Below are 23843 nucleotides of genomic sequence, written 5' to 3'. Positions count from 1 at the left end.
GGCATCAGGACATGCGGAAGGGAAATTCTGAGTAGATTTTTTTTTGTGAGATTACAGAAAAGTCGTTTTGCAAGTTTGGCTCAGGTTACACGGCGACAAGGTGTTGCGTGCGAATTAGAATTACGGTCATAACGCAACTTTAACTTTTCCCAATGAGAGCTGAGAAGGTCTGAATTGTTATGATAGTGGTAATAGTGTTAAAGTTGCTTGCACTTTTTCCAATAAAGGTGGCGCCTGCAACTTTACGGCGATTCGATATTGCAGAACATTATCGCAGTAACATGCATTTTTTTACAATCCTATATGGAAAAGACATTTGAATGCGAATTGCAATAATGTCATTTTAAATAAACCCCATAGAAATAAGTGGATAGATAAAAATACATTAGGACTCCAAAAGCGCAATAGCAGAATCACGTGACTCCTGCGCGCCAAGTCCCACAAACTTTACTTCAAAAACAAGTCGCCCGGTAACCATGACAACAACCAAGGCTCCACATGTGCTTTCCCAGCGTCCCCGCCCCTTCGCTCTTCTGTTCTCTAATTGGCTGTGGCGGCGCTGCGTACTTCCGGTGAGTGACGTTTCCCCCTTAGAGAAGGATTTTCCCGCCAGCTTCGTTGAGGCTTACAACTGCGTTGAGTGCGGTGATCGCCGCCATGTCCAAGCAGAGCACCCTCTTCAGCTTCTTCACCAAGTCTCCCCCTTCTACAACCAGCAAATTCAAGAAAATCGGGACCACCACGTCCCCCACAGAGGCTGATGTGCCCTCCATTACCAGCCGCAAGTCATGTTCTCCTCCCAAAGAATCAGCAGGGCCCCCAAAGCATGGAGGGAGGACCCCCAGAGCTGCCACGCCGAGGTAACGCTCCAGTGTAGCAGTGTCACTGTGTCCAATTCTGGCCGATAGATTACTGGGCAACATGAGACAGGCGACTACTGTACATCATTGCTCTCCCTCTCACCTGCTGGTTGTTATAGTTCTTCAATAACTGCATTCACCCAGTGATCAGGAACTACAACGACCAGCAGAGAGCAATGCTACTGTAGTGGTTTCAGACTATTACACAGCATTTATAGGGTTACAGCCTTAGGCATGCTGGGATTTGTAGTTTGCAGGATGTTTTTCTGCCAAGTTCATCTGTAACTATAGTGATTCTGTTTATGGGGCAGCTGGGTGACATGGCAACCAGTAGGGGTGGTCGCTGTGATGAGTATCATTATGCAGGTATCTCACCTATGGCCAAGGCTTAACTGTGATTTAAAGGGTCTGGTGGGACCCCCACTGAACCTGATAAAGTAGATGTCGCATGTGCTGTGGCTTCTTAATTCACTGGGGGGGACCCCCACTAATTACAGTTATGGTATATCCGGGTGACGTACCATCACTTTAAAAGGTGGGGATAATGCTTTGCATCGCAATGATTACCTTGTAGCTGTGGATCACAATACAATATCTCTTATATGTGAGAATTGTTCACGTAACCCCCCCCCCCCCCCCCCCCGATAGGTCGATATGTTTGACGGAGTACGGAGTTCGCTGATTTGATTTGTCAAACGTTTCCATAGAGTGCCATTCACACAACAGATGCTAAGGGCTATTTCTAGAGTTGACTATTATCTATCCACAGGATAGGTGGTTATTGTCTGATCGCTGGGACCCCCACTGATTGTGAGACCAGGGTCCTGAACCCCCTGTTCTTCCTCCCTGCATGATCAGTGAGGAGGATTATGAATGGAGCAGCATTTGAGCATGTGCACTGCCACTCCAAGCAAAGTGTATGGGATTGACTGAAACAGCCAAGCACTGTACTTATCTCAATCGGTCGGCCCCATATACATTAAATGGAGTGGCAGGGCGCGTGTGCGACCACCGCTCCATTCAAAATCCTAATTTTGATTGTGCAATGCTGAGAAACGGGGTTGGGACGCCTGTTGTAGACATTGTGGGGGTCCCCAGCGGTCATACGTTTATCACCTATCCTGTGAATAGGTAATAAATATCCTTTGTGGGGAAGCGCGTTTAAAGAGGTCGTCTGGTTTAGAAAAACTCACGTTCAAATATAGAATTAAGGAATTCGGAGTGAATAGGATTCCTTTCAGGATCCCCATCTATTGCCTAAAGCGACTACAAAGAGTAACCCCACACCTATGGATTACGTGGCAGGTCATTGAGCCCGTACACCGGTCGGCTTTCCTCAGGGCGGTGTACGGGCTAAATACAAAGTGAGTCCATGCACCGCTCTCTTGGCTTTCCAAACTAAGCGGCGCAGCACTCACCCAAGCGCTTCGTCTTTGCGATCAGTGGGGGCTCTCAGTACTTGGGCCCCTACTGATGTGTCACTATGAAGTCAAGTTTTTTTTAAAGTTTTTGTCCCTCCCGACTTTACTAATGCCCGCTTCCCTCTGTCTAAGCGCTCAGATGCCGCAGTCGCTATTGACCGTGACATATGAGGGGCTAAACGGCTGAGATCAGAGTTAACTTCAATATCAGCTCTTGCAGTTTCAAACAGCCAGCGCCGCCACATGTGGTGCAGGCCTCGCTCCTGAACCCGCTTCACATTGTGATGGCGTACATGTGACGTAATAGTACATCGGATGTAGCCAAGGGATTAAAATACATGTGCACCTCTGACCCCCGACCCCACCAATAACATCATCTGACGTGTCAGAAGAGAACTTCTTGTGCATAGTCTCCTGACTACTAGAGCACTGCGCCCCTTTATATCCCATCACTCGGTTGCACTAGCAGTCCGTAATGGGTTTCAGCATCTGGGTCCACCTATAATATCTTGATATGTCAGAAGACAAATGGACGTTTAATTTAATCCCTCTACACTATTGTGCTGTACATTTATATCACTGGAATACGGCCATTAGAAATCAGGGCAGTAAATATACAGCACAAGTATGCTGTGGGCACGGGAGCTGTGATTGACATCCGGTCTCCCGTGGTAACGGCCGAAATTGGAGATGACGCTGATCTCAGCCGTTTAATCTTAGATGTCAAAACTGTCCATGGCAACGAAGTGATAAAAACAAAGGGAGAGGATTCCATTTGATTAGACCATAGCATTTATTGAATAATTATCGAACTATATTTGACGTAACGTGAAGTGGCCATTTTTTTTTCCCTAAATAAAAGTTAAAGGGATTTTCCCAGAATAGACATTGATCACCTATCCGCAGGATTGGTAAAAACTGTATGATCGCTGGAGGCCCCCACCTATCACTAGAATGGGAGTTCTGAGCCCCCTGTTCCTGCTCACTGCAAGAGGAGAACCTTGACCGTGGCAGAGGACGAGCAAGCGCCCTGCTACTCCATTAAATGTGTGTGGGACTGCCAGAAACAAAATTCGCCACATCCTTAAAGGGATGGCCACCGGATGGATCATCAGTACATGATCTGTGGGGGTTAGACACCCGGACCCTTCACCATTAAGCTGATCCGGGTGCCTCAGAGCACCGGACATACATTCCGGAAGCCGTTGACTCCGGCCACTGAATAGCTGCGGCACTGCAGCCCTGCTCCTATTCGAGTGAATAACAGCAGAGCTGCGGTTCTGCAGCCTTGTCCTATTCTAGTGAAGAAGAGCGGAGCTGCAGTTCTGCAGCACGGCCGCTATGCTATTTATGGAGCCAACTGCTTCCGGCTCTGTACATCGCATAATGGGGCCATAACATCGAGAGTGGCTAAACGATGCGCGGTCCGAGCGTCGGACATGCACTGATTCTATACTGATGACCTATCCGGTGGATAGGTAATTAGTTGTTCAGTAGTGGACAGCCCCTTTAAGGGGTCAAGCACATCTTTAAACAATATTTGTATAAATAAAACCCTAAAAACTCTTGCTAAATGTCTTCAAGATGGACGAGTGAAAAACAAGTAAACCACAATCATTTTGTAATGACTTATTTTTTATTTTCCCAGCGTTGTTTGTGACTTTACACCAGGAGATCTTGTTTGGGCAAAGATGCCAGGTCACCCATGGTGGCCCTCTTTAGTCTACAACCATCCCAGAGAAGAGACACATCTCAGAGGAAGGGGAAAGTCTCTCCATGTTCACGTACAGTTTTTTGATGAGCCTCTGTCCAGAGGATGGGTCGGAGCAAAATATGTAAAGAATTATTCAGGTAGACCTTCTTTTCCACCAAACTGAACGTAATAAAAGTCACGGGCACGCATTTATTTAAAGATGTTCACGATCTGATATCCACGCTTTCTAGAAATAAATGGAAGCATCGGATTCTGAAGTGACTGCTCTGCTGCTTCCAACTCTGCGGCTGGAATAGTTGGACTTGGTTACCCTTGTTCTTTCGAGCAGGTGGGGTTGCACACTTGAATTTTACTGTCAGCAGCACCGGACAAGTGAATATAGCGGGTGCGCGCCTCTTGGGTCACGGTCCAATGACCCTTCAAAGTAGGAGAAAAAGGAATTTGCGGCAGCACAGCCAAATAAGTGAAAACATGATCCTGTTCCACACGCAACGTTTCAGCTCTGAGTGAATTTTACGGTCAATGGATGTTTATGCCAATCAGTGTTAGAGAGGACCTGTCACTAGGTCGTATAGTGCAAATTGTTTATCTGACCTGAATGACGCTGCCCTCTTTATTCCAGCCCTGTATCTTTACCCCCCCCCCCCCCTGCGTGATAATGTGAATGTTGTCGAGCTGTTTTCTTAGTACATTTTTATTTTATTTATAGGTTCAACAGCCACAGAAACTCAAATGGGAGGTGTGTTTTTCAGTACCAGACCTGACATAGTAAGAGCAATGAAAATGGCAGATGAAGCAATGACCACTGACAAAGAAAAGAGACCGTCTCTGGCGTTGTGCACAGAACCTTCTGATTCCGAGGAGGAAATGGAGGTAAAAGTTGCAAAGTTTCTTTAAGCAGCGAGTAGAACAGATGTCTGCTACAGTTTGTTCTCTTTTCTTGATTAACAAGTGTAAAAGTATCTACTTCTAGACCTTCTGTAAAGGATATTGGGGATCTCCCATATAAAATCTTGTCAGCTGCAGGTTCAGTACAAGCGTACGTATATACTCCGTGGTAACCTTATTAGTTGCATATGCATATTTATCCGATGTTAATAGGGACGTTATAAATAAAGTTGATCACAGAGCACAATGTGTGTTTGTACTTTGCAATACTGTCCGTATTCATTTGTTCCCAGTGAGCAGATGTTAAAGTGTAACTAAACTTTCAAAAGCTTTTGACATGTCATAGGGACATATCAGAAGTTTTGATTGGTGGACTGAGACCCCCACCAATCACTAAAACAAAGCAGCAGAAACGCTCGGGTGAGTGCCGTTCTGCTTTAGTTTCTGATCGGCTTTCCTCGGAGTGGTGTACAGGCTCAATAGAAAGTCTATGAGCCCGTACACTAGAAAGTCTATGAGCCCGTGCACTAGAAAGTCTATGAGCCCGTGCACTAGAAAGTCTATGAGCCCGTGCACTAGAAAGTCTATGAGCCCGTACACTAGAAAGTCTATGAGCCCGTACACTGCTCGCTCGGCTTTCCAAAAAAAGGCGATCAGAAACTAAGCAGCTCAGAGCGCTTCTGCTGCTTCATTTTAGCGATCGATGGGGGTCTCTGTGCTCGGACACTCACCGATCAAAACTTCTGACCTGTCACTGACGACAAAAGTTTTTTTGAACATTTTTAGTTACCCTTTGGGACAGCAGTGTGTCTTTATAAATAGTATGTTCAGGGTGATGTGTGCGTGTATGTAGAAAACTATTCTGTTTGTTTGGTTTAGTAACTCTACAAAATGGCTTTACCTGATGTGAATTGCAGGATTCCGTTCAATGTCTGTATTTCCCTTGCAGTTTGAAAGATAATTACCTATTTATAGCCAAAAATATAGAGAGCGGGTCTATAATGCAGGCATACCTTACCGGAGTCTGTCTCATGGGGATGTGGCAAGATATAAAAGCTTGCATTGTGATGTATAATCCTTTAAAATGAAAAGAAAATGACTGGTGTGCAGCATCATATGCTGTATGACGCAGGTATTCTTCGTGTGTGTGTGTGTGTGTGTGTGTGTGTGTGTGTGTGTGTGTGTGTGTGTGTGTGTGTGTGTGTGTTAATGCTGGGTTCTGAGTCAATTGGGCTGTACGTATGTAGATATTGTGATGCTTAAGGTATAACATACAGTATGGAATTAATTATTACACAGGAGATTGTTTGCACTTCAATGTATCCTCAATTAAATTGACAACATCTCCTCCTTTTTGTTTCATTAATCAGGTAGAAGAAAGTTCTGTAAACGATGAACCGATTTCTGAGGGAAAAAACGGTAGGCCAGCACGTCAGGCCAGAAGTGAAGGAAAGGCCAAAAGGAGGAGAATTTTGGTTGAGTCGGACAGTGATGGAGATTGCTCTGATGATGAGTTCAAGCCAGACACTAAAGATGCCGCAAGCAGCGATGAGGGCAGCAGTGGGGTAGATGAGGCTGTAGCGTTTGCACCAGAATCTGAAACAGAGGACAGCCCGGTCAAGGTCCCTGTCAAACGCAAGAGAGGAAGCTCATCAAAGCCACCTGTTAAAAATTTACAAAACGATCTACCAGTAACGCCGAAAAGAACAGTCGGTGTGTCTACAGAAGCCAAGATGAAGCTAACGTCATTTTCTGCCCCTGAAACCTTTGAATCTCAGTCAAACTCTGGAGTTGCTGGTGGTGTTTCTGTGTGGGAGCATGAGAAGTTTGAGTGGCTTCAAGATGGAAGGAGGAAAGATGCAAAACGGAAGAGGCAGAATGATGAAGATTACGACGCAGGCACGCTGTACATTCCCGACGATTTCCTCAATAAATGCACTCCAGGCGTGAGAAAATGGTGGCAATTGAAATCTCAGCATTTTGACACTGTCATATTTTATAAGGTTGGGAAGTTTTATGAACTTTACCACATGGATGCGGTCATTGGAGTTAATGAGTTGGGTCTGACGTTCATGAAAGGCACATGGGCTCACTCGGGATTCCCAGAGATTGCATTTGGCCGCTTCTCAGATGTTCTCGTTCAGAAGGGATACAAAGTAGCCAGGGTAGAGCAGACCGAAACGCCAGAGATGATGGAAGCACGTTGCAAATCCACGTCACATCCAACCAAGTTTGACAAGGTTGTGAGAAGAGAAATATGCAGAATTATCACCAAAGGAACTCAAACCTACAGCGTGTTAGACGGAAGTCCCTCAGAAAGTCAGAGTAAATACCTGCTATGCGTAAAGGAAAAAATGAATGATCCATCTGGTCAGCAGAGAACTTATGGTGTCTGCTTTGTCGATACTTCAGTAGGAAAATTTTATGTTGGTCAATTTCATGATGACCGCCATTGTTCAAGATTTAGGACCTTGGTTGCCCACTATACACCAGTACAGATCCTTTTTGAGAAGTGTAATCCATCAACAGATACAAAGAAGGTTCTTAAAAGCTGCCTCTCTACTTCGATTCAAGAGGGATTAAATCCTTCCTCTCAGTTTTGGGATGCTTCGAAAACACTAAAGATCTTGGCTGAAGAAGGTTATTTTGTAAAGGATGGCAAAGACGACCCTGAGAGTGGTATGTTACCCCCGGTTCTAAAAGTGATGACCTCGGACAGTGACTCATTAGCCCTTACACCTGGTGAGAAACATGAACTCGCTCTTTCTGCACTCGGGGCTTGTATTTTTTATCTCCAAAAATGTCTCATTGATCAAGAGCTGCTCTCTATGGCAAATTTTGAAGAGTACATTCCTGTCGACCTTGATATTGAAAGAGCCCAAAGCTCAACCAGTTTCTTTGCTAAAACAAGTCAGCGAATGGTACTTGATGGCGTTACACTAACAAACCTAGAGATTCTTCAGAATGGGACAAACGGTTCAACAGAAGGAACGCTACTAGAGAAACTAGACATGTGCTTTACGCCTTTCGGCAAGCGTCTATTAAAACAGTGGCTTTGTGCTCCACTCTGCAACCCTTTCTCAATCAATGATCGGCTTAATGCGGTTGAGGATCTCATGGCGATTCCGGGGAAAGTGTCTGAGGTTGGGGATCTGCTGAAAAAACTTCCAGATCTTGAAAGACTTTTGAGTAAAATTCATAGCATTGGCTCTCCGCTGAAAAGCCAAAGCCACCCGGACAGCAGAGCTGTCATGTATGAGGAGACCACCTACAGCAAGAAGAAGATAGCGGATTTCCTTTCTGCTCTGGAAGGTTTTAAGGTGATGCGGGAGATCATAATGATAATGGATGATGCCATTGATGATTTCAAGTCCAATATTCTCAAACAGGTGGTCAGCCTCAAAGATAAAAATCCCAAAGGACGCTTTCCAGACCTGTCCTCGGAGTTAAAACGTTGGGATACTTCATTTGACCATGAGAAAGCTAGAAAAACTGGGGTGATCACGCCTAAAGCTGGTTTTGATCCAGACTATGACGATGCTCTGAGAGACCTTAAGACTGCGGAGCAAAATCTGGCTGGTTATTTGGAAAAGCAGCGCAAGAGACTCGGGTGCAAGAGTATAGTTTATTGGGGGACTGCAAAGAACCGTTACCAAATGGAAATCCCAGAGAGTGTAACAGAACGCAATTTGCCGGAGGAGTATGTATTAAAATCTACAAAGAAGGGCTTCAAACGTTATTGGACAAGGTCCATAGAAAATATGTTTGGTGACCTGGTAAATGCAGAAGAGCGCAGAGATGCTGCCCTCAAGGACTGCATGAGGAGGCTGTTTTATAACTTTGATAAAAATTATAAAGAGTGGCAAACTGCAGTGGAGTGCTTTGCTGTGTTGGGTATGTACCATCTTATTATTTTTAAAGCCACAATACAATCTATCAGTAGTAAGGGGAGAAATTGTTTAAAGGGGGATGTCCAAGCATGGGGCGGCTTTTCCTACTGATGACCTACTAACCGTATAGGTAATCAGTATATGATCGTGGGGGTCACGATAGGTCATCAGTATGAAAAACTGCCCCATGCCTGGACAACCCCTTTAAAGGGGTTGTCCGAGATTTAATGACTTTGTGATAATGCTTGCAATTTATAAATGTAAATACATTTTTAATATACTTACGTTTTCCAAAGTGGCCCCGTTTCCAGATCCTGCCGTGGGGAACTTGACGGGTGACGTCACTCTCTGCTCTGGCCGCTTTGTTGTTCTTGAATTCTTTTCCGGGTATACGACACGTCACTTGTGACATGGTGTATATCGGCTTGTTCTGTTGTAATGCGCATGCGCGGCCCCTGCTGTTATCTCGAACAGCAGTGACAGCGCATGCGCGTTAGGGTCTGTGAAGCAGAAGAAGCCGATATACACCACGTCACAAGTGACGTGTCGTATACCCGGAAAAGAATTCAAGAACAACAAAGCGGCCAGAGCAGAGAGTGACGTCACCCGTCAAGTTCCCCACGGCAACGGGGCCACTTTGGAAAACGTAAGTATATTACAAATGTATTTACATTTATAAATTGCAAGCATTATCACGGTCATTAAATCTCGGACAACCCCTTTAAGGTAATTTTGATAAAGTTAAATGACCTTTCAACAAACATTTCATAAATTTAATAGAACAAGCGAATATAAGACACTTTTATAATATCTATCTTATTAGAGAAAAATGCCCCCCTCTCCACTTACTGTGCTCTAATCGCATGCCCCCTGCACTGATCATTCACTATCAATTCACTACTAAAATCTGTTTTGGGATTATCCGTTTACTGAGGGATCAGGTCACATGGTGCCCATAGAAGTCCATGGGGAGGAGCATAGAGGCAGATGCTTCTGCAGCTTTCTAGTAAGCGTTCTAGCTCACCCCAGTGCTGGATGCACAGCTACACTGCTTGTTACTGCTGTAAGAAACCCTGCAGAGGGGAAAACTGCTAAAAAAAACTAAAAAAATGCAGTAGTGTCACAATGGCCAGAAACAGTGTAATTATGCACGTACACGCGATGGCTTATTCTGTAAAGTTAGGAAAACTTTAAAGGTGTTGTCTAGGGTTAGAAAAACCTAGCTGCTTTCTTCCAAAAACCGCACCACACCCCTACATGGGTAGTCTGGTATTAAACCTCCGCTCCATTGAAGTGAATGTTGCTGAGCTGCACTACTGCACACTACCTGTGGACACGTGTGGCTCACTAGCCATGTTTTTTCTAAATCCTGGAGAACCCCCTTAAACCTTGTTCATTCTATTCCATGCGGATTTCGAAGTCCGCCCTCAAAATGCGTCCCATTGTTTTCAATGAGAAATCTGTGTTGCCACTCAAACGTTTACAGAATTTACTGACGCGGCTTCCAAATCTGCTTCAGTAAGTGACCGTTCCCTTTGATTACAATTTAGTCACTGAAAATCTCCACTATAGATTATGTTTCCGCCATCTATACTGTACTTGTATACATAGTATCTGGTTCAGGCACTTTTACCAGTGTATCCCCTACCTTAGTCCTGAAGTCTAAGTTGTACTCCACTTCTTCTGTATCGTCTTAAATAAACTTCAGGAATGAGTACATTTTCCACAATTCTCTACTTTAACTAGTTCTAGTCTATAGATGTACATCATCATTTAAAATGGTTGTAGAGGGTCTAACGTTGAAGGAGATCAAGCTTTTTACATTGACTAAACCGATTTGCCCGCTTCCTTTGTCCTGGCAGCATTTTGATGGCTGGAATATTTTTGTTAAGAAGGGCACTTGGTACTTATAAGGATGACCTTCTTTGGGGGAGGGGAGAGAGCGCTCTGCTCCTGGGGATCCTGCTTACAGCTCCGGGTGGTAGACTTGGTCCCCGGCAGTTCTCCCTGCCAGCCGTCATACCTCCATTTTAGTGTTTCATTTTCATTAGGCTATAAAGAGAACCTTTCACCTGCCCATACATGTGCAGCAAGTAATGGGCAGGGCTGTACAGACCCGGTCTCACAAACTGTTTTCCTATCTTTCTCCGTTATTTAGACGTGTGTTTGTGTGTGTGTGTGTGTGTGCGCGCGCACAAGCTCTCTGCAGACAAGCGGAACAAAACTGATCTCTCGATAGAGAGATCAGCCTTGTCTGCCGAGAGCTGCTGAAGGTACTCCCGTCGCCATGGAACAGAAGAATTCACCACCTTCTGTTCTGTGGTGGTGGCGGAGCACACGCTCTCCTCCTCGCTTTTACTGTGACACTGTCTGTAGCTGATTGGACAGTGTCACAGCGATGTTACACACCCCATTGACCGTTCAGGGAGTTATTTACATATCGGGTGCCAAATAGAACGGCACTGATGTCTAAGTAATGGAGAAAGATTGGAAAAAAAATTATAGTGAGACAGGGTTTGTACAGCCCTGCCCATTACTTGCTGCACATGTATGGGCAGGTGAAAGGTTCTCTTTAATTTGCCATTTCCACTAAACTTCAGTGCGGCCAGTCTGAACCCCTCTGCCGGTCAGTGACCCACCTCACACCGTGCCCATCACTCATCGCACACGACAAATCTAATGTTTCCCATCCTAATTGATCAGAATTTTGTACCTTGTTCACATTCCAAATGAGAACTGGTGTCTAGAATTCTTAGTGGTTTCTAAATAGAATCGTTGGTGTGTTGGGGCCCAAATTCTAGAAGAGTTTTTAATTCTGTAACGCGTGCCTTTATTTTCTGCACTCCCATGTTCTCTCGCCAAAGCTACTTTCTGGAACTAGTAAATTGGAGCTGTTTGATTCGATTTAATCTATGATACATTTAATAATGTTCACTCACTCATTATGATCCCTTTGTGCTACAGATGTCCTTATATGCTTGGCGCAGTACAGTCGAGGAGGTGATGGACCGGTTTGCAGGCCTGACATCTTGTTGCCTGATGACACTGCGCCATTTCTAGAGCTCCGCGGATCCCGTCACCCTTGCATAACAAAAACCTTTTTTGGAGATGATTTCATCCCAAATGATATTGTAATTGGCTGCAAAGACGAGGAGGTTGATGATAGTAGTGCCCACTGTGTACTCGTCACAGGGCCGAACATGGGTGGCAAATCAACCCTGCTAAGACAGGTAAGCTTTGTGTTGCGGTTTGTCCTTTGTGTTTATCTTAATGAAGAATCCTTTTTATTGCATTTTCAATGACTGCTGCTAGTCCTTGGCATCTGAACCGTATCCAGGCATAAAGGATCTCTATTACTAACACGTACAGGAATAACATTGTTCTGTGACTTAATGTCATCTACTAAGTCGGCATATGCCATTTTCTGCTAGATATATCAATAGTCCAGTGTGTTGCCTCCTGCGTCCACGCTCAGGAGGAAATGAATCAGCAGATTAGGCTTCTTTTTGGCACATTCATTTTTCTCCAAGAAGCGGTACCAGAGTTTTACAGCAAACTTAAATTTATATCAATCTGCATGGTTGCCAAACTCAACGTGCATGTTGTCCAGGATTGGATAAACGTCTTATTTTCCATAAACCGCACTACACTTGTCCTTTCACTTGAACGAGCTGCAATACCAGACACTGCCAGTGGACAAGAGTGGTGCTGTATCTGGGCAAATAGTGGCCAATCAAGGACTGCAAGAGAGTAGTGTCTATCTTAGGCCCACTAATAGTGACAGCAGAGCCAGTGCCATGTCGTGGTGATCCAGAGTGATTGTGATGCTGGTTAGATCATGTCAAGTTGTCTCTTGCTTAGTAAATCTGTTAACCCCTTAATGACCAGCCTATTTTGAACCTTAATGACCAGGCTATTTTTTACGTTTTTCAATCGTCGCATTCCAAGAGCTATAACGTTTTTATTTTTGCGTCGACATTGCTGTATAAGGTCTTGTTTTTTGCGGGACGAGTTGTATTTTTTAATAGCACCATTTTGGGGGACATATTATTTATTGATTAACTTTTATTAACTTTTTTTTGGGGGGGAATAGAAAAAAACCTGACATTACGCCACTCTTTTTTGCGTCCTAAATCTACGCCGTTTACCGTGTGGTATAAATAACACAATAACTTTATTCAGCGGGTTGTTACGATTGCAACGATACCAAATTTGTATCGTTTTTGTATGTTTTGCTACTTTTACACAGTAAAAACGCTTTTTTTTCTAAATGATTTGTTTTTGTGTCTCCATATTTGAAGAGCCGTAACGTTTTTATTTTTTCGCCGATGCGGTTGTATGAGGACTTTTTTTTTGCGGGAAGACTTGTAGTTTTTATTGGTACCATTTTGGAGTAGATGCGACTTTTTGATCACTTTTTATCACATTTTTTTAAAGTCAGTATTCACAGCAATTTTTCCATAGTTTTTTATTAATTTTTTTACGGCGTTCACCGTGCGGCTTAAATAATGTGCTAGATTTATAGTCGGGGTCGTTACGGACGCGGCGATACCAAATATGTGTAACTTTTTAACTTTATTTTTTTTTTTTTTTAATAGTAAAGCATTTTGTAAGGGGAAAAGCTGGGTTTTTCATTTTTTTTTCCACTTTTTTTTTTTTATTAACTTTATTAAACTTTTTTTTTCACTTTTTTTACTAGTCCCACTAGGGGACTATAATATGCGATTCTCCGATCGCTATTATAATACACTGCAATACTTTTGTATTGCAGTGTATTACTTACTGCCTGTCCGTTTAACACGGACAGGCATCTGCTAGGTCATGCCTGCGGCATGATCTAGCAGGCATTCACTCCAGGCAGCCTGGGGGCCTTTATTAGACCCCCGGCTGCCATTAGACACAGACACTCGGCGATCGTGTCGGTGGGGGAGAGGGAGCTCCCTCCCTCTCTCCAAAACCACTCAGATGTGGTGCTCGCTATTGAGCACCGCATCTGAGGGGTTAAACGTGTGAGATCGATACTAATATCAATCTCACACAATATCAATCTCACACGGCAGAGCAGGGACGCTCCCAGCCCTCAGCTAACTCTAGCAGCTGAGAGCAGGGAGATCTGACAGTTCCCTGCTCTGTAAACGTATTCCGATGCCGCGACGTAAAAAGTCTGGCATCGGAATAAGGCCCGTTAGTGACCGACGTTGAAACACGATGGGCCGGTCACTAACTGGTTAAGGCCCTTTGTTTTTATCAAGATCTGGTGTACTGTAGAAGTCTAAGGGTAAAGGTTTTGTTTTTGTTTTTTCCTCCTGTCAGGCTGGTCTCATGGTGGTTATGGCACAGCTGGGCTGTTACGTGCCTTCAGAAGTGTGTAAGCTGACTCCTGTGGACAGAGTATTTACAAGACTGGGTGCATCAGACAGGATCATGGCAGGTAACATTGCTTTGGATATTACAGATATCTGTCTGATCAGAATTTTTATTTTTATATCCATAAAGCTGCCTACTTTCTGTAGATGCCAACGCATTAGATCGAACTTAAAAGGGAAATGTACAGAATGTAAAGATCACTTGGCCAAACTCCTATGGAGACACTTACCTCCCATGCAAACAAAAAAAATTAAACAGGTGAAACTCCCAGGATATGGCATCTTTTTCTGATTGGTAGGGTTTTCGACCCCCGGAGACCCCCACCGATTCAGAGCATAAAGAGGATGCGCTGTTGCATCCCCTTCAAAGTTTTATCTACAGCAACTCCACTGGCTGTGCATGGAACTGCAGTACAGCCACTCTTGTTGAATGAGTTGTGCAGTTACATGTACAGCGGTTAGCTCTGTTGTCAAAGGGTCACTCTATTCTTAGATTGGTAAGGGTCAACGGTCAGACCCCCACCACGATATGCGATCACTTCATAAGATGGGAATAACTCATTAGCACGCTCGGATGTGCGTATACGTTCAAATGCACTGTATGGCCAAATACATCCACACAAACGCAGACTGCAGGTTTACAGTCAAGAGTGGCTGAGAGACGGCTACACACCTGAGGAAGCATGCCGGCTGTTTAACCACGTAGTGACTGAAGCACCTAAATACTTTGACAGAGGAAAGGGGCACCCTCTGTCAGGCCACCGGTGCTGCGATCACTGGGTGATAGGTTAGCATGGCAGTCGGGGACCTAACAAAGAATATGTGTAGGTATTCCAAAGCATTATATTAGTGATCGAATGATTGATGCTTCAAGTCCCCTAGTGGGACAAAGATGCCTTGGAATGGGACTATGAAAAATAAAAAATTGCTCGGTCATTGGACCCCAAATAATCCACTCCAGCTTATTTTTTGCCAGATCTCATGAGACGTGTGCATTTTACAATATTTGTTACTTTGATATTCTATTTATTAATTTATTTATTTTGAAAACACTTTTTCTAGGTGAAAGCACTTTTTTTGTGGAATTGAGTGAAACTTCAAGTATACTACAACACGCAACTGAACATTCCCTTGTGCTCCTGGATGAACTTGGTATGTCCTATAGAGAATGCATCAGAGTAATATTGTCCGCATATTTTCTGATCTCTAAGCAGGGATTTGCAATATAAGCAGTACATGAAAATCTCGGAGCATGTTCACACGGCGCAAAAAAAAACAAAACACCTGACGTGTAAACGTGTCGAACACTAGTTTCTTGTGAAGCGCTTTTTATGCGTGTTTTTTTTTATTCGTTTTGTGCGCCCTTTTTGTGCATGTTTGAGGCGTAATTAGAACTCCCATGGACTATAGGAACATTTGGCACATTTTATGTGTCAGAATTGACCTGATGCGTTTTTATTTTGTTTTTTTTGCACGATGTGTTTTTAATATACACTTGCGTAGAAAAACACATGTACGAACTGCACTTTCTATTGATTTTGAATGGGAAACTTGAGGGGTTAAACAGCCAGGAACAGCACGATCGCTGTTACTGGCTTAGTCCCGGGTGTCAGCTGTAACACACAGCTGACACCTGCAGCGTTTGGAGCGTGCTCCATACATCACCCCCTGCACCGGGACATAATGGCACGTATGGGTGCGAGAAGGGGTTAAATGTGAACATCACTAATCGCCAGTAAGGCTCTGTTCACATCACTTTCATTCACTATTTTTGGCATATACATCTAATATGACAGTAGACTTCTGAGGGCTTGTCCACACATAACAGAATTGCTGCAGAGAGCTGGTGACATCTTCTGAAAAACGCATTAATTCAGTCCACTTTCCGCAGCAGGATTCGACATGCTGCGGTACGAAAAATACGCACCGCAGGTCAACTTCTGGTCGGAAATTTTGCGCCGCGTGTGGATGAGATTTGTTAAACCTTATCCACTTTGCTGCTACTGTGTTCTGCATATTTTCCATCCACAATTCCGGACGGAAAATACGCAGCAATTCCAGTACATGCAGAAAAGCCCTTGGTGTCTTATATCTTAAAACTACTGAAAGTGTCGACAATGCTTTTCAAAACAATACAAAATCACTATATACCCTGCAGCATAGGTTTGGCAAGAAAGTCATGTGAACAGAGCCTAAACTATATCCTGCATCTAGACAAGCGCACAAAATTGAAGTAAGAGATTTCATGGGATTGTGGGAGAATCTGACTTAAGTCGACTATATAAAGTGCATAGTGACCAGAGGTTAGCTTTAAATATTTGTGACATTTGGAAGGTTGAGTACGGAACATTTCATGCATTCTTTCATCTGTACTTCTATAAACACTAGATGGTGGTAGCCATGAGGCAAGTCCGAGTAACTTTACTACTGAAGTTCTTCCACTTAAGTGTGGAATGTTTGAGAAATACTCCAGTGAATTCTGATATCGTGGCCCTTGTTTGGAAACTACGCTTTGTCAAAGGTGTAGGGCAGGTCATGCTCCATAGTGGTCGCCGTTATGTCATGTGACCGCAAGGTAGGAATCGGGCCGTCATAACGTAACGGAAGCCAGGAGTGTAGGAAACAGTTTGGAAAAGATGACATGCCCTACATCTTTTTCCAGGTGTAATTTCCAAATGGGGGCCATGATTAAATAATTCACTGGAGTGCTCCTTTAAGGGTCTCTTATAGGCAAAGTGTCCCTGCTGATTCTTTCACTGTATTTTATAGGCAGGGGCACCGCTACATTTGATGGGACCGCTATAGCCAGTGCTGTTGTTAAAGAGCTCTCCGAAAGGATTAAATGCCGTACTTTATTTTCAACACATTATCATTCGTTAGTGGAGGATTATTCTCATGGTACAGCAGTACGCCTGGGGCACATGGTAAGTAACCGCTTCTGATTGGGGTGCAAGCGGGAGTGTTGTATAATCTGAGTCATGCACATGACTAGTTTTGCAGCCGTATACGATCTGCAATTGTGTAACCGCAATTTTGGATAGTATAGAACACATGCTATCCTGTGGGCAAATGTGCGCACTACTGTGGTTTCCATGGTCCATGCTATTGCCTGGAATCCGGATCGCCTAAAAAAAAATAGGACCTGTCATACAGTCCGTAATTGTGGTCCAGACTCATTGAAATTAATGTACATCTTGTGTGTGGACGGCCTGCGGATGACACTTCGCTGCCTAGCCGTGCCCTAATTAGACCGTGCACACCGCTACGCTGTGTGCAGGAGGCATAAACCTTTTGGCTAATCATTTACTTTTTTTTTTTGTTTTTTTTTAAAGGCTTGTATGGTTGAAAATGAATGTGAAGATCCCAGCCAGGAGACAATCACTTTTCTTTACAAGTTTATTAAGGGAGCTTGCCCAAAAAGTTATGGATTCAATGCAGCAAGACTTGCCAACATTCCTGATGATATTATTCAGACTGGTCACAAAAAAGCACAAGAGTTTGAAAGTATCATACTGTCTATGAAGATATTTAGGTAGGTTTTCTCCATTCCTGTTTGTTCCTAAAACTGTGTTTTGAGGTCTTAGATGTTCCTCCCCTAAATTCAGTCTTTGAGGGTGGGAACACACTAGGCTGCATACGATGTGTAAAACAGCGTAGCTGCAGGGAACGCCATTTGAAAAACCGCACCAAATTGTGGTGCAGTTTTTGAGCAGCATGTGGAAATCAGTCAGCAAAAAAAAATTAATTAATTAAACTTTTATCTGCCTGTAGTCAAGGTGTAGTCTCTTCTGAGTGTAACCCGGTCTCCTGTGATGACCATAGTCCATGTGACTGCTTCCACCAATCGAAGGCTGCAGCAGTCACATGGAATGAAACATTATCTCAGGAGGCCAGATTCAGAAGAGGATTGTGCCACTAGGATCATTGCTGGGGGGGGGCTTTATTAAAGAGGCTCTGTCACCACATTATAAGTGCCCTATCTCCTACATAAGGAGATCGGCGCTATAATGTAGGTGACAGATTGTTTTTCTAAATAAAAAGCATTACTATTTTTACCACTTTATGAGCTATCTTTAACTTTATGCTAATGAGTTTCTTAATGCCCAAGTGGGCGTGTTTTTACTTTAGCCCAAGTGGGCGTGGTACAGAAGAGTGTATGACGCTGACCAATCAGCATCATACACTTTCTCTATTCATTTACACAGCACTTAGCAATATAGCTATATCGCTATGTGCAGCCACATAAACACACTATAACATTACTGCAGTGTCCTGATAATGAATATACATTACCTCCAGCCAGGACGTGGTGTATTCAGAATCCTGTCGCTTCTGTGAGATTTACAGTAAGGCAAGCGTACTCTCGCGAGATTACGATGTAACCGGTCATTTCAAACGAGATTACGTTTGCCTTGCTGGAATCTCACAGAAAAGATTCAGAAGTGTCAGGATTCTGAATACACATCATGTCCTGGCTGGAAGTAATGTATATTCATTATCAGGACACTGCAGTAATGTGTTATTATTGACTGCACATATTGATTATTGCTATCTGCAGAGTAAATGAAAGGAGAGAAATGTATGACGCTGATTGGTCAGCGTCATACACTCCTCTGTACAACGCTGACTTGGTCTAAAGTAAAAACATGCCCAGTTGGGCATTAAGAAACATTAGCATAAAGCTAAGTGGTAAAAATAGATCGTTTTTCTAAATAAACAGCACTGCTGTCACCTATTATAGCGCCGATCTTCTTTAGGACATAGAGGCTCTCACCACATTATAAGTGCCTTAAGTTCAAATTAAAAATGTTTGGGTTTTTTCATTTGTGGATTTTATCACTGTGTATTTTCAATGGGGAAAACTTGAAACCGAAAACCAGTGCTTCCGCAGCATTAATTGACATGCTGCAGTATCAAAAATCTCACCCCTCTGCTGCTACTGTACTACACTGCGGATTCTCCACAATTAAATCAATTATGGAAAATTTCAGTGGGTGGTGTTCCTACCCAGAAGATGATCTGTCACTTTCTAATGTTGGACCGATGGCAGCAGAAAGCGGTGGACGGGCACCTTCTGTAAAGTTGTTTTGAAGAACTTGCATTTAACTTTTACAGTGCACTGCTGGAGGTGAGGGGTATAGTCATGAGCTGCTGCTGGACATGTTTACCCCCAAATGTGTAAATCTAGCCTAAAGTTCTCCAAAACAGCTTCACATAAGAAACCCACTGCTGTAATCTCACTGCTTTATGCTGCCATCAGTGAGGAGTATAATGGAGTTGACAGTATCTTAAAAGGACAGGTGCTCTGTACTATTAGGCCAAACAAGTTTTTGGTGCAATTTTTTTTTTTTTTTTTTTTTAACCAAAGCCAGAATTTGATCTAAAGGAAAACTGGTGTATAGAAAAAACTGATGTAGCTCTATTCTTTGGTGTCCACTCTTGTTTTGCTCAAAACAGAGGCTATTCGGTTAGTAACACAGCGGACAGTAAAGATCCAATTACATTTTAATATGGAAAAAGGCACACTAGCTGCATTCGCCACTCTGCCAAGAAATTTTTCATCCTCCCTTTTAATTGGTAAATTTGCATCACGTGATTACTGCCAGAATGGACAGACCTTGAGACTGCTGCACACTTACTGAAAACTACATTTTGCCCTGCAGGGCAATCATGTGAGAGCAAAGACAACACCGTTGCAGCAGCCAGTGCCAGCCTAATCTATTAGTGATAATGGCGATAACCCAGCTTGTCCATTGCTTATGTAGGCACTCTAATGCTTAATGTCTAGGGATGGCATTTTAGAAACACCGTTCCTGCCCAGCTCGTTTACACATTTCACCGGGGAACCCCAGCAGCAAGCCACGCTGTAACGATCCTGGTCATCAGACTCTTCAAATAACCATTAAACAAAGTTGTGCATTAGAGGTACTGTCAGGGATAAATCCTTCTGGACAAAGTTGTATTCTGAATGAATGCAGACTTACTCACGAGGTCGTATAGGAATAAATGAACAAAGCTGCTTGCGCCCATAAACAATACCCTGTCTATAGGTTGTGTCCAACATTGCATCTGTTCTACTAAGGTGAATGGGACAACTGCAATACCACACAATCTCTTGAACAGGTAAACAATTTTTTTTTTATTTTTTTTGTCCTTTACAACCCCTATCACTACTCTAGATGCTGTAGGTTAGTGCACATTTTGCAGGCAGTCAATAACCTCAAATACTATCCATAGAAAAACATTTTACATGTAGCTGCATTATGTTCTTGTGCTTTCACAACAACCAATGTTCAGCCCTGTGCTATAAAACAGTCGCTAGTTGCACACAACTAATTTTCATCCGTAAATCCAGATCCATTTATTTGTCAGACACCCTTCAATATATTTCCAGATGTCTGTGCTGTAGAAATAAGGGCCTGTTCACATCAGCGTTGGCTTTAGGTTTCCGTCGGGTGAACCCCGCAACGGAAAGTCAAGCTGAAACCACAGCTTCCGTTTCAGTCACCATCGATAAATGGTGACCGGAAACGGCGCTATTTATTTGTCATTAAAACGGCAACCTACCGGAATGGTGACGAACCGAAACAATTAGCAATGTTTCAGTTTGACTTTCCGTTGCAGGGTTTATCCGACAAACCTAAAGCCAACGCTGATGTGAACAGGCTCTTCACAAAATATAAAACATCCTATTTTTGTCTGCAATTGCAGACAGCTACAGAGGTAGAGCTATAGCCAGCTGTAATTGTAGAAGCGGCAGGCCCTGTTCAGTCTTTGCCGCAGAAACTGTGGCAAAAAAACAGCCAAAATGTACTCCTGTTGATTTCAATGGGAGGTGGTGGTTTTTTTTCGTGGCTTTCCACCTCAAAAGCCCCTTTAATTTCCATCTCCCATTGAGTTCAGAGTTTTTACACTCGTGGTTATTCCATATTTCTGTTGGAGATGGCTAAAAAAAAAACTACCTCCATCTCCCATTGAAATCAATGGGAGGTATTTTCAGCCATTTTTTTGGTGCGGTTTGTGTCAAAAGGCTCCTTGTGAACTGGCCCTTAGAGGGGACAAGGTTAGGGCAGATCTCAAATACTCCAATTTTATTAAGTTTCACACTAAGGAATTTATATATTGACTAACAAAGGCATCTTAATTTTCTTATCAATCTTATCAAAAGCTCTTAAAAGGTATATTAACAGAATCTCATTACAATGTTAATTCTGTAGATTTAAAATACAGCATAATAGGCTGAGGAAAAGTAGATGTTTAATGTAACTAGTAAATGTTGAACAATTATTCGGTCCATGTAGATTACTATTTAGCACCAGATCTAGCACAAACACGCTGCACCATTTGTTGTAATTGCTTGTCTTAATTGCCACCCTGGATTGTATTCTAACTTTGTCCTTTTTTCTTTCTGCTGTGCAGAGAGCTCTTCGGTTTACTAGAAAGAAACATCTTGGATAGCAAAGCAATTGGCAAACTCCTGGCAATGATGTAATAAGCTATGACGTACAACGGTGGTTTTTGGTGTTTATTCACAAGGCTGGTTTTCACACATTATGATCTAATAAACTTTATTTTTTAAAAATGACCATAGTTCAATTTTTCTTTCCTAGGAAATTAAACCCTTTTTTTTAATTCATACCTACCCTCTACATAATGGTTATTGAATACTCCACAATATATTAAGTCTAGATGTTATGGTACATGCATACACTTTCAGGCTGTTTGATTACCCACTGTCACCAATACATATAAATGGGGAGAGAAACAAAAAATTAAAACAAAAGCTATGAAACTTTTTATATGCTTGTCTCAGCTTCATAAAGCAGGAAATCTCTCAATTCCCAGCAGTGTACAAGTTCCAGGCTGTTCAAACAAAAAATGAACAGTAACATACAGGAGCGCTCGGAGGAGACTACAGTAAACTTTAAACCAAAGTCAACACCCGCCGTTTCCCGGGGAGGGAGTGATAGAAGCTTAAACATGGAGCTTCTGAGACTCCTCATACAGCCGTCCTCATCTGGGGGAAGAGATGGACAAACTGTTGCAGGAAAGGTACGAGAGGAAAGGCGACAACATTCTAACGTTTTCAAAAGGATACCAGAAAAATTGCTGGATTAAGATTAGTGTTTTCCTCTTTCATAGAAAGAACATAGATACTGGGACATGAGTACAGTTTACAGCAATGCTATGGTGTGCTAACAAAAACAGGACACTTTCAAGTACAATAAATTTTGCTTGAAATTAAAAAATAAAAAAACCTACATGAGATTAAAGCATTAAAATATCTCAATCTGAATACGTGTTAAAAAAAAAAAAATCAAAAGAAACGCAGAAGTGCTAGCTCACATTTTACCATGTTACAAAAGCAATTGGTACCCATGTCCGTGTGTACAGCGGCAGCAATGACTGCTGCCAGTCTACAGAATAGGACTACTGCACATTAGGCTGCCCCTGGTCTGCTGTGAGTAAAACCACCAGCAGGAGACGGCCTCTATACAAAACAGTAGCTTCTTTTTCTTTCACTTCTGTCCTTCTGAAAGTCTTTGAGTAATGCTTAAAAAAAAATAAAAAAAAATGCCCAGTTCTTCCTTATATCCTGAGTCAACATTTTGCCTCGTCCAGCTCTACTTCCTTTTTTGGCAGGTTGAATATCCTCATCACAAAAACGGTTTTCCAGAAATGGGCAATTTTTTTTTGTTTAGCTTTTTTTTGTGTTTTTTTTTTTTAATTTTTCCAAAATAAAAAAAAAATTATTTTAAACAGTTATGTTAGAATGGCAGGACTTCCCCCTTCTTCAGTTCAGTTGTGTTGCAAAGTATTAGATTCTATAGGAGGAGCAGAGTCATATAATGTATCCGTGTCATGTGTGGGCTCTCCGGCTAATGTGCAAGGATTAGACAGTGTTCCGGCACCACAGTCACAGAAGAACCTGGAGGGGAAATCGAAAATTAGTGGTATTAATGAGACTTGTAATGCTTGATGAATTACGTGACACGGGAGGCAATGTAGACTTACCTGTCATGTCTAATAAACTCTACATCATGGCCTTGGTGACATTTCTTAATGCAGTTCACACAGATGGCGTTGCGGTCTGTGGTGTTACAGGTGTGACATCTGAGGATCAAGAAAATTTCAAGCTGTTATTTTCTACATCTTTCAATTTTAGTATAAACATAAAAGCCTGATATTCCAACCTCATGTTTACAGGTATACATTAGTAATTCTGGTCCTACATCTTGTAGCTTTAGAAATGTCAAATTAATCTTTATTAATAAAGCTTTATGATTATATGTGAGAAGTTCTACAACTTTCTAATATATTGTTTAAATGTAACATTAGTTTATCAGTGAAACATTTCAGTTGCTGCAAACCCAGACGTACCTAGTCCTGAAGTAAATACAATTGCAACCAATCCAGTCAATGCTCTGTCAACAAAAGACATCAACTGCTTGAAATCTCACCGAGGCTGCATTTTTAAGGCTTTGGTCACCTCTGCGCTGGGGGTCCCATTCGGACATACCGTCTGAGCTTTCTGTCAGAACGGGACCCTGAACAGACACCAGGGATTTCCATTTCCAGAACCATTGGTTTCAAAGGTGACGGATCCGGTGCCCATGGTTTCCATTTGTCTCTGTTGTGCATCGGATCAGTCATTTTGCTGGAAGCAATCGCGTAGTCAACTAAGCTATTGCTTCAGGCAAAAC

At 42.8% G+C, this 23843-nt stretch overlaps 2 protein-coding genes across 3 annotated transcripts in view; one reads left to right on the top strand and one right to left on the bottom strand.

Annotated features, from left to right (window-relative positions):
• The first annotated feature begins 556 nt into the window (after positions 1 to 556).
• Positions 557 to 21724, top strand: MSH6 (mutS homolog 6). The gene is made up of 10 exons (XM_075863199.1): positions 557 to 860; positions 3930 to 4132; positions 4705 to 4868; positions 6254 to 8777; positions 11738 to 12003; positions 14087 to 14204; positions 15202 to 15291; positions 16909 to 17063; positions 17472 to 17671; positions 21559 to 21724. The coding sequence occupies exons 1-10, from the start codon at positions 658 to 660 to the stop codon at positions 21629 to 21631; spliced, it is 3996 nt and encodes a 1331-aa protein (XP_075719314.1). The 5' UTR covers positions 557 to 657; the 3' UTR covers positions 21632 to 21724.
• Positions 21557 to 23843, bottom strand: part of FBXO11 (F-box protein 11) — a 74330-nt gene continuing 72043 nt past the window's right edge. The window contains exons 22-23 of one of the 2 annotated variants that reach the window (XM_075863201.1): positions 23155 to 23253; positions 21557 to 23068 (exon numbers count right to left, since the gene is read on the bottom strand). In XM_075863201.1, coding sequence (XP_075719316.1) covers positions 22939 to 23068; positions 23155 to 23253 — 229 coding nt within the window. In that variant the 3' untranslated portion in view covers positions 21557 to 22938. The remainder of the gene's footprint in view (positions 23069 to 23154; positions 23254 to 23843) is intronic. The other variant, XR_012883261.1, reaches the window with a different exon arrangement.

Source organism: Rhinoderma darwinii, chromosome 4 (assembly GCF_050947455.1).
Source record: "Rhinoderma darwinii isolate aRhiDar2 chromosome 4, aRhiDar2.hap1, whole genome shotgun sequence".
Taxonomy (NCBI): domain Eukaryota; kingdom Metazoa; phylum Chordata; class Amphibia; order Anura; family Rhinodermatidae; genus Rhinoderma; species Rhinoderma darwinii.
Note: the sequence above shows the minus strand (reverse complement) of the source record. Positions and strands in the feature narration are given on the sequence as shown.

Bases quoted from the DNA above. Each gene is read 5' to 3' on its own strand.
- MSH6 (XM_075863199.1), top strand. From the start codon at position 658: ATGTCCAAGCAGAGCACCCTCTTCAGCTTCTTCACCAAGTCTCCCCCT. The intron at 861-3,929 runs GTAACGCTCCAG...TTATTTTCCCAG, and splicing joins CCCAGAGCTGCCACGCCGAG to CGTTGTTTGTGACTTTACAC. The intron at 4,133-4,704 runs GTAGACCTTCTT...TTTTATTTATAG, and splicing joins ATATGTAAAGAATTATTCAG to GTTCAACAGCCACAGAAACT.